Consider the following 9,970-nt stretch of genomic DNA (forward strand, 5'->3'; position numbering starts at 1 on the left):
TCACAGATAAAGCACGCAGAGCCCCGTCACTCCAGACCCCTCTCGCCTCCGCCTTCCATCCTCTACCATCTCCGCTTCCAATCCCGCGTACCCCATCTCCCACACCACCGACCAATGGAGGGCGACGCGGCGAACCACGGAGGCCAGGCCGCGCACCACCAGCAGCAGATCGGCGTCCCGGCGCTCGTGGAGGAGAACGTGGTCGTCGACGTCAACGACGGCGGCGCTCTACACGACGGAGTCCAGCCCGCTGTTCCGGAGCAGATGCACCAGATCATCGCCGTCCACGGCGAGGAGGAGGACGCCCTCCTGCAGGCGCACCAAGGAGTCGACGCGCAGCTGCTCGCCGTCCCGGCGCTCGTCGAGGAGCACGAGGTCGTCCAAGTCCACGACGGCGGCGCTCTGCAGGAAGGAGGACTCGTCGACCCCGCTGTTCCCGAGCCGCTGCAGGAGATCGGCGGCGTCCCTGGCGAGGAGGAGGACGCGCTCCTGCAAGCCAACCAAGGATTCGATGCGCCGCACGACCAGCAGCTGCTCGCCGGGCTCGTCGAGGAGCACGAGGTCGTCCACGTCCACGTCGGCGGCGCTCTGCAGGAAGGAGACGTCGACATCGCTGTTCCCCAGCCGCTTCATGAGATCGGCGGTGTCCCCGGCGAGGAGGAGGACTTGCTCCTTCAAGCCAATCAAGGAGTCGATGCGCCGCACCATCACCAGCTGCTCGCCGGGCTCGTCGAGGAGCACGAGGTCGTCCACGTCCACGACGGCGGCGCTCTGCAGGAAGGACTCGTCGACCTCGCTGTTCCCCAGCCGCTGCACGAGATCGGCGGTGTCCCCGGGGAGGAGGAGGACGCGCTCCTTCAAGCCAATCAAGGAGTCGATGCGCCGCACCATCACCAGCTGCTCGCCGGGCTCGTTGAGGAGCACGAGGTCGTCCACGTCCACGACGGCGGCGCTCTGCACGAAGAAGTCGTCGACCCCGCTGTTGCCGAGCCACTGCACGAGATCGGCGGTGTCAACGGCCAGGAGAACCTAGGGATGCCGCACCACGAGGAGCACGTCGCCGTCGCGGGCCTCGGACACCAGGACGTCGACAACCCCGGCGTTGAAGAGGCAGGACATGACGATGTCTTCGAGGTCAACGGCGACGACGAGCAGGTGCTCGACGTCCTGGCGTACGGCGACGGGATCGTGGTGGGCGAGGCGGTCGTCGAGAACGCCGGCCTGGAGGCGCTGGGCGAGAACCACGGGCTCCATGTGCAGGAGGGTGCGGCTGGCGACGACGCCGACCACGACATCTTCGTCGACGCCCTGACCCGGAGGGCGGAATCATGATCGACGTTGAGGTCGACGTCGAGCTGGTCCCAGCTCTACAGGCTGTACCAGTGGAAGGCGATATGCCTGACGACGCAGTCCTTGTGTTTGAGCCGGATGATGTACTTCTTGTGGACATACCCGTGGATGTCGAGGGGGTTCAAGTTGTGGAGGTGGCGCACCTGGATGGTGGAAATGGTGATCAGCAGCAAGCCAACGAAGACGAAGACGAAGCCGAAGGCATCGAAGAAGAGCTGATTGAAGCTGCGAACAACTTCGAGATACACGCTTTCATCAACCGTCCCGCGCCTCCCGGCCGCCAAATTTGCTGCTGCGAGTGCGGGCCGTGCGGCATTTCTGAACTTCTGCTGTTCCTTTGGCTAGTCTTTGGTGTGGCAATACTGCTGTTTCAGGGGCGATACAAAGGCGAGTCACTTCCGGGCGGAGTGGCGAACACCAGTTCCTCCAAGAGCACAGCGCTGGTCCCATTTTATCATCTACATGTTCTGCCTCCGCAGGAGTTTGCTATCGTAAGTTCTACTCTAGCTCCCCTCTTCACCATGATTTGATTTTGCACTCTAATGGAGTGATTCTTCTTGTTGTTGCTACAGCGTGGGAGAAGCCCAATGACCTTGACGAGGCGGCTATGCATTGCTTCATCCTCCTCATACGCCAAGCAACCCTCAAATGCTTTGTTTCAAGGCATGGCAAGTACACTGATGGTAAGTTCAAATTCCCACCCCCAGGTTTCACAGGCCGGACATTTTTTGTTTGCTAGCTGCCTAGCTCGACGAGCGTAGGCATAGGCTCCAATGGAGTGGTGTACACTAATTACGGACTATGGTCTCATTTCTTGCTGGTGACAAATGCTAGTATATTTCACATATAGTGATATCACGTATTTTCATCATTGTTTTCAGTCTCAGTGTTACACTCTACAATATAGTAATGTCTTTTGGGTAGGCAACTGCAACTCTAGTATAATTTTGCTAGAATTTTGTTTGTTGCACATTGTTCTTGTTATTCTTGAAATGATACTATGATTTCCAAATTATGTGCATGCATGGATTTTCCACACTGCTTGAGCTCTCTGCTATTCTGGAGTGAAGCTCAATTAAGTGGCATATATTTATGTGTGGTTTTGCCGCCACCAGTTCTTCTCCATCTGTTAATGCATTCTTTCATGGGAACTCTAGTATGGTTTTTTTTACTTCTAGAATATTAACTTTTTGTTGCACATAGTCATGTTCTTCTTGAAGTCACACAACGATTCTCGAGATTTATTTGTGCATTTATAGAATTTTCACACTTGTCGAGTTATCTCTGTTATACTAGAGCGATTTGTTAAGATAGATTACTTTCTTTTATTAACATGTCTTTCATTGCAACTCCAGTATGGATTTTTCTAAAATATTAACTCTTCGTTGCACATAGTTTTGTTCAAGAATTATTTGTGCATATAAAGAATTTTCACACTACTTGAGTTCTTTCTTATACTACAGAGAAACTCCAATCATGTGGTGTACATGTTTGTTAAGATAGATTAGTTCGTTCGTTAGCAAATCTTTCATTGCAAGTCCTGTATAGTTTTTTCTAGAATATTAACTCTTCTTGCACATAGTTTTGTTCTTCCTGAAATCACACAATGATTTTCAAGAATTATTTGTGCATATACAGAATTTTCACACTGCTTGAGTTCTTTCTTGTACTAGAGTGAAACTCCAATTATGTGGCGTACATGTTTGTTGAGAGCACAGATTATTTATCTTATGCTACAGAGAATTTGCTGCTCTTGGGTGTTTTTGTACACATATCTATCATTGGTTGTTTGCAATTGAGTTTTACTATGTTTACACAAAAAGTCAAATACTAATATTATTGCCTTGGATTTATGACTTCGCAAGTTGCAATTTTTCATGTATGTGACAAAACTGGTACCCCTGCATCCTATGTGTTTAACTGTGTGTGACCTGACTGTGATTTTACAGATTTTATTTGCCTGCTAATATTGCACACAGCTTGGGTCATTCTGATGTTGTGAAACAAAGACTCCACTGGAGCTGCATTAGAACAAAATATTTATGATGTTGGCTAGCTTTCTTTATCTTTACCAAATGGCAGTCCTTGTGCCTAGCAAAGTAGCAAGGCTAGGCTGGGCTGCCCTTTGCCTAGGGTCCAAATCGTGGCGCGTTACTGATCCAAATCATAGACTGCTTTCCTGTGAGATCCTGCACTGACATTTGTGTTCTATATCGTTTACAGGAGAGTGTGGAGACAAGTGCTTCGAGAGCTTGGTCAGGGAGGCTGTACTTACCTGCTCCGAGGATCAAAAGAAAACCTGTGAGTATACATCTTCTATGTTGCATCTTAAACAACCCTATATTCCTTAACATAACTAATATGGTTTTTTATCTACTATTTGGTTCTAGATGATGGCGTGCCCCCCACCTGATCTAGGAGAGAGCCCAGGTTGCACGTTCTACGCTATGGAGTTCACAGAGGAGAGTGCCGATGATGCGTACGTGTCGCTGCTATGGAGTTTAATGAAGACATAATTAGTACTATTAATATGTGGGGTTAAGTACTATTAATATGTGGGGCTAAGTACTTTGTTATGTGGGATTAGCACTATATGACATTCGTGTGAAGAACTATTTCCGTGTGATGCTCATCATTTTTTTATGGGTGGCATCTGCATGCATGCTCATGCTAGCCTTCGCCATTGCACACAAGCATGCACATATTGGCTTCCGACATGCACGCCATCGCACACAGGCATGCGCGGGCCTTCCGCCGTTACATGCACACGGCCACCAAGCCACACGTATGCACATACAAACCAGTCCGGGGTATGTGGCGGCTTCTTAGAGCATCTACGGCCGGACTTGGCAAATCCGGTCCCTCAAATGTCCACGGACGTGTCCGGGTGCCTCCACGGGTATTGACCGGGCTCCTCTCAAATGTTGCGCCGCACATCCGTATACTGCAAATTCTGATCCTCAAATCCATGCAATCCATGCACGTCTATCATACGGTACAAATTGTCTGAATGCCAAAGTTTGAAAGAAAACAAAGCAATCATAGTTCAACAAGCCGGACATGGCAAAATGAAATCAATATTCGAGCGTGACGGATGGCCTCGGATCATTGGCTGGGCGCCTGCTCCTGCTCGTCCTGCTCTTCCTGCATCCGTGATGCCTCCTCCTCCTGCATCCTGGCTGCCTCCTCCGCCTGCATCCGGCCACAGCCGCCCTCGCCGCCTCGTACTTCCTACGGACGTTGATCTTCATTTTCTTGTCCACAAGCCACTTCTTCGCATGCTCATCCAAGAGGGTCTCGTCCGCCAACATGATCCTCGCATCTTCCGCGTCCCGTGCGAGTTGCAACCTCTCCTTCTCAAGCTCTATGTCACCAAATGTCTTGGCCTTCTCGAGCTCCCATTTGATCGCCGCTTGTTGCTTCTCGAGCTCGATCTTCTCCCTCTCAATTTCTAGGTTCTTCTCCGTCCTCTTTCGGTCTCACTCCATCCTTTCCTTTTGCGCATCCAACATGAGTTTGTACCTTTCCTCCTTCTTATTCTCCCTCACCGAAAAAATGCCCATCCATGTGGACAACATTTTGGTAGCCGCGGCATCACGGGCGGCACGTGCCTTCTCCCACTTGTTTTCCAGGACTTGGCGGTTGTCCTTTGGTACGGTGGTTTTTCCATTCGTCACGACAACATCGCCCTCTTCATCGTCCAACCCAACTGATTGGTTCGTTCTTGAGCCATCATTCTCTTCTTGCCAGACTTGAGGTCGACCACAAGTTGATTCCACTTTAGCTTGCCGTTTAATATGACCTAACAATGGCTAAAAGCAAATGGCTTCTTCTCCACCTCATGATACAAAGTGGCCGCCATCGCAGTCTAGCAAACAACATATGTATGAGCACGAGAATGCAAACACAAGAAGTATATGCAATGGACGACAAGATGAGGCAATCGAGCTTACGTGAGTTGCGACTCCCATCCCACTTTGAGGGTGTTTGGTCACTTATGAGTAGTAGACGATGTACTTGTTCACTTTCTCTTGAATGATCCCCCAACGATGTTGGAGAGATGCCACATTGCGGGTGGCCACGATAGGATGCGGCTCCACATACTCCTTTTGCTCGTGACGCTCCTTCCAAATCTTCGTCTAATAGGTGTTCCCCTTTTGCTCGATGCCGCATATTGGATCCATTGTCGTGGCCAACCAAGCTTTGACCAACAAGGTGTCCTCAAATCTTGAGAATGCTGGGCCTCCTACCTTCGGCGTCTTGGTCTTCTTCTTCCTTTTGCTCGGATTGGGATCGTATATTGTCCCAACCTCAAATGCGGTGGTGGCTTCCAATTCATACTCCATTTCGGTCGAACCTTCACTATCATTGATCATGTTGGACAAGAACACCTCCTACATGATTATGGTTTGCAAGTATTCATCATGTGCAAAATGAACTAGTGGTCTATGGTAAAAATTGATTGGACAGGAGCAAAGAAATCACCGACTCTTGTTCGGTCATTCCGTCGAGCATGTCGAGGGCAGCCCGGGCAGTGCTAGTGCTCGTTCTCATCCGGGCCCGAATGAGCTGGAACAAGTCACACACGTCGACCGCCAGCATCTGCGTGGGCCGTAAGCTGTCCGGAATGGTCTAGCCGGCGGTCGCATCATCCTCTGTCCCAAGGGGGACGGATGGCGTAATCCACGTCGGCGCTCGAAGGGAAGGGGTGCGGGGATCCGGGCGCAGCGGAGGAGACAGCTGCTCCACCACGTCCGAACCTCCCTATGCGCCGTCGCCGCCTCCCTCTCTCGCTGCCAGCGTCGCCGCAACTTGCGGGCGACATTCTTTGCCTTGCAAGTCGCAGCCGACAAATTGATGCCACCGACGGACGAGGCGGACTACGTCTCTGTCGCGGCGGTGTGGGTCGAGCTGGACTACATCTTTGGCGGTGGATCAGGACCGGAGGTGAGTCGGAGTAAGGGTGGAGGACCGTGAGGGTCCGGGCGTGGGAAAGGTTGGAGGGCGGTGGGAGGAGGATGAAGGGTTTGGTGGATTTTTTGGGGAACGTAGTATTTCAAAAAAAATTCCTACGATCACGCAAGATCTATCTAGCAGAAGCATAGCAACGAGCGGGATAGTGTGTCCACGTACCCTTGTAGACCGAAAGCGGAAGCGTTTAGTAACGCGGTTGATGTAGTCGAACGTCTTCGCGATCCAACCGATCCAAGTACCGAACGTACGGCACCTCCGCGATCAGCACACGTTCAGCTCGATGACGTCCCTCGAACTCTTGATCCAGTTGAGGCTGAGAGAGAGTTCCGTCAGCATGCCGACGTGGTGACAGTGACGATGAAGTTACTGCCGCAGGACTTCACCTAAGCACTACGACGATATGCCCAAGTTGTGTAATTGTGGAGGGGGGAACCGCACACGGTTAAGAGAAACTTGTGTGTTCTAGGGTGCTCCCTGTCCCCGTCTATAAAGGAGGGGAGGGGAGGCCGGCCGGCCCTCTTAGGGCACGCCAGGAGAGAGGAATCCTACCAGGACTCCAAATCCTAGTAGGTTTCCACCTAAGGAAGAGGGGGAAGAAGGAAGGAAGAGGGGGACGGGAAGGAATGGGGGGCGGCGCTCCCTTCCCCTAGTCCAATTCAGACCCAAGGGGGGGGGGGGCGCAGCCAGCCCCTCTTGGCCCTTCCTCTCTTCCCACTAAGGCCCATCGAGGCCCATTAGTTCCCCTGGGGGGTTCCGATAACCCTCCAGCACTCCGATAATTATCCGGTACCTCTCGGAACTCATCCGGTGTTCGAATAACATTGTCCAATATATCAATCTTTATGTCTCGACCATTTTGAGACTCCTCATCATGTTTGTGATCTCACCGGGACTCCGAACAAACTTCGGTCATCAAATCATATAACTAATAATACAAATTGTCATCGAACGTTAAGCGTGCGGACCCTGCGGGTTCGAGAACTATGTAGACATAACCGAGACACATCTCCGGTCAATAACCAATAGCGGAACCTGGATGATCATATTGGCTCCTACATATTCTACGAAGATCTTTATCGGTCAAACCGCATAACAACATACGTTGTTCCCTTTGTCTTCGGTATGTTACTTGCCCGAGATTCGATCATCGGCATCATCATACCTAGTTCAATATTGTTACCGGCAAGTCTCTTTACTCGTTCAGTAATGCATCATCCTGCAACTAACTCATTGGTCACATTGCTTCCAAGGCTTATAGTGATGAGCATTACCGAGAGTGCCTAGAGATACCTCTCCGATACACGGAGTGACAAATCCTAATCTCGACCTATGCCAACCCAACAAACACCTTCGGAGACACCTGTAGAGCATCTTAATCACCCAGTTACGTTGTGACGTTTGATAGCACACAAGGTGTTACTCGGTGTTCGAGAGTTGCATAATCTCATAGTCAGAGGAACATGTATAAGTCATGAAAAAAGCAATAGCAATAAAACTAAACGATCATTATGCTAAGCTAACGGATGGGTCTTGTCCATCACATCATTCTCCAATGATGTGATCCTGTTCATCAAATGACAACACATGTCTATGGCTAGGAAACTTAACCATCTTTGGTTAACGAGCTAGTCAAGTAGAGGCTACTAGGGACATTTTGTTTGTCTATGTATTCACACATGTACTAAGTTTCCGGTTAATATAATTCTAGCATGAATAATAAACATTTATCATGATATAAGGAAATATAAATAACAACTTTATTATTGCCTCTAGGGCATATTTCCTTCAGTCTCCCACTTGCACTAGAGTCAATAATCTAGATTACATAGTAAAGATTCTAACACCATGGAGTCTTGGTGCTGATCATGTTTTGCTCGTGAGAGAGGCTTAGTCAACGGGTCTGCAACATTCAGATCCGTATGTATTTTGGAAACTTCTATGTCTCCCTCCTTGACTAGATCGCAGATGGAATTGAAGCATCTCTTGATGTGGTTGGTTTTCTTGTGAAATCTGGATTCCTTTGCCAAGGCAATTGCTCCAGTATTGTCACAAAAGATTTTCATTGGACGCGATGCACTAGGTATTAGACCTAGATTGGATATGAACTCCTTCATCCATACTCCTTCATTTGCTGCTTCCGAACCGGTTATGTACTCCGCTTTACACGTAGATCCCGCCACGACGCTCTGCTTGGAACTGCACCAACTACTCCATTCAATATAAATACATATCTAGTTTGCGACTTAGATTCATACGGATTAGTGTCAAAGCTTGCATCGACGTAACCATTTACGACAAGCTCTTTGTCACCTCCATAAACGAGAAACATATCCTTAGTCCTTTTCACATATTTCAGGATGTTTTTGACCGCTGTCCAGTGATCCAGTCCTGGATTACTTTGGTACCTCCCTGCTATACTTATAGCAAGGCACACATCAGGTTTGGTACACAACATTGCATACATGATAAAACCTATGGCTAAAGCATAGGGAATGACTTTCATTTTCTCTCTATCTTCTGATGTGGTAGGGCATTGAGTCTCACTCAACTTCACACCTTGTAATACAGGCAAGAACCCTTTCTTTGACTGATCCATTTTGAACTTCTTCAAAATCTTATCAAGGTATGTGCTTTGTGAAAGTCCAATTAAGCGTCTTGATCTATCTCTATAGATCTTGATGCCCAATATGTAAGCAGCTTCATCGAGGTCTTTCATTGAAAAAAAAATCTTATTAAAGTATCCTTTTATGCTATTCAGAAATTATGTATCATTTCTAATCAACAATATGTCATCCACATACAATATTAGAAATGCTACAGAGCTCCCACTCACTTTCTTGTAAATGCAGGCTTCTCCAAAAGTTTGTATAAAACCATATGCTTTGATCACACTATCAAAGCGTATATTCCAACTCCGAGAAGCTTGCACCAGTCCATAAATGGATCGGTGGAGCTTGCACACTTTGTTAGCACCTTTTGGATCGACAAAACCTTCTGGTTGCATCATATACAACTCTTCTTTAAGAAATCCATTGAGGAATGCAGTTTTCACATCCATTTGCCAAATTTCATAATCATAAAATGCGGCAATTGCTAACATGATTCGGACTGACTTAATCATTGCTATGGGTGAGAAGGTCTCATCGTAGTCAACTCCTTGAACTTGTCGAAAACCTTTCGCAACAAGTCGAGCTTTGTAGACAGTAACATTACCGTCAGTGTCAGTCTTCTTCTTGAAGATCCATTTATTCTCTATGGCTTGCCGATCATCGGGCAAGTCCACCAAAGTCCACACTATGTTCTCATACATGGATCCTATCTCAGATTTCATGGCCTCAAGCCATTTCGCGGAATCTGGGCTCATCATCGCTTCCTCATAGTTCGTAGGTTCGTCATGGTCTAGTAACATGACGTCCATAATAGGATTACCGTACCACTCTGGTGTGGAACATACTCTGGTTGACCTACCAGGTTCGGTAGTAACATGATCTGAAGTTTCATGATCATCATCATTAACTTCCTCACTAATTGGTGTAGGAATCACTGGAACTGATTTCTGTGATGAACTACTTTCCAATTCGGGAGAAGGTACAATTACCTCATCAAGTTCTACTTTCCTCCCACTCACTTCTTTCGAGAGAAACTC

The 9,970-nt window shown here is 48.6% G+C and overlaps 1 protein-coding gene across 1 annotated transcript; it reads left to right on the forward strand.

Moving 5' to 3' along the window:
• The first annotated feature begins 1,269 nt into the window (after nucleotides 1-1,269).
• LOC119293663 lies at nucleotides 1,270-3,952 on the forward strand. Its single transcript, XM_037572048.1, has 4 exons — nucleotides 1,270-1,841; nucleotides 1,923-2,033; nucleotides 3,574-3,651; nucleotides 3,741-3,952. The coding sequence occupies exons 1-4, from the start codon at nucleotides 1,329-1,331 to the stop codon at nucleotides 3,864-3,866; spliced, it is 828 nt and encodes a 275-aa protein (XP_037427945.1). The 5' UTR covers nucleotides 1,270-1,328; the 3' UTR covers nucleotides 3,867-3,952.
• Nucleotides 3,953-9,970: the final 6,018 nt, after the last annotated feature.

The sequence above is a fragment of the Triticum dicoccoides genome, chromosome 4B, assembly GCF_002162155.2.
Source record: "Triticum dicoccoides isolate Atlit2015 ecotype Zavitan chromosome 4B, WEW_v2.0, whole genome shotgun sequence".
Taxonomy (NCBI): Eukaryota; Viridiplantae; Streptophyta; class Magnoliopsida; order Poales; family Poaceae; genus Triticum; species Triticum dicoccoides.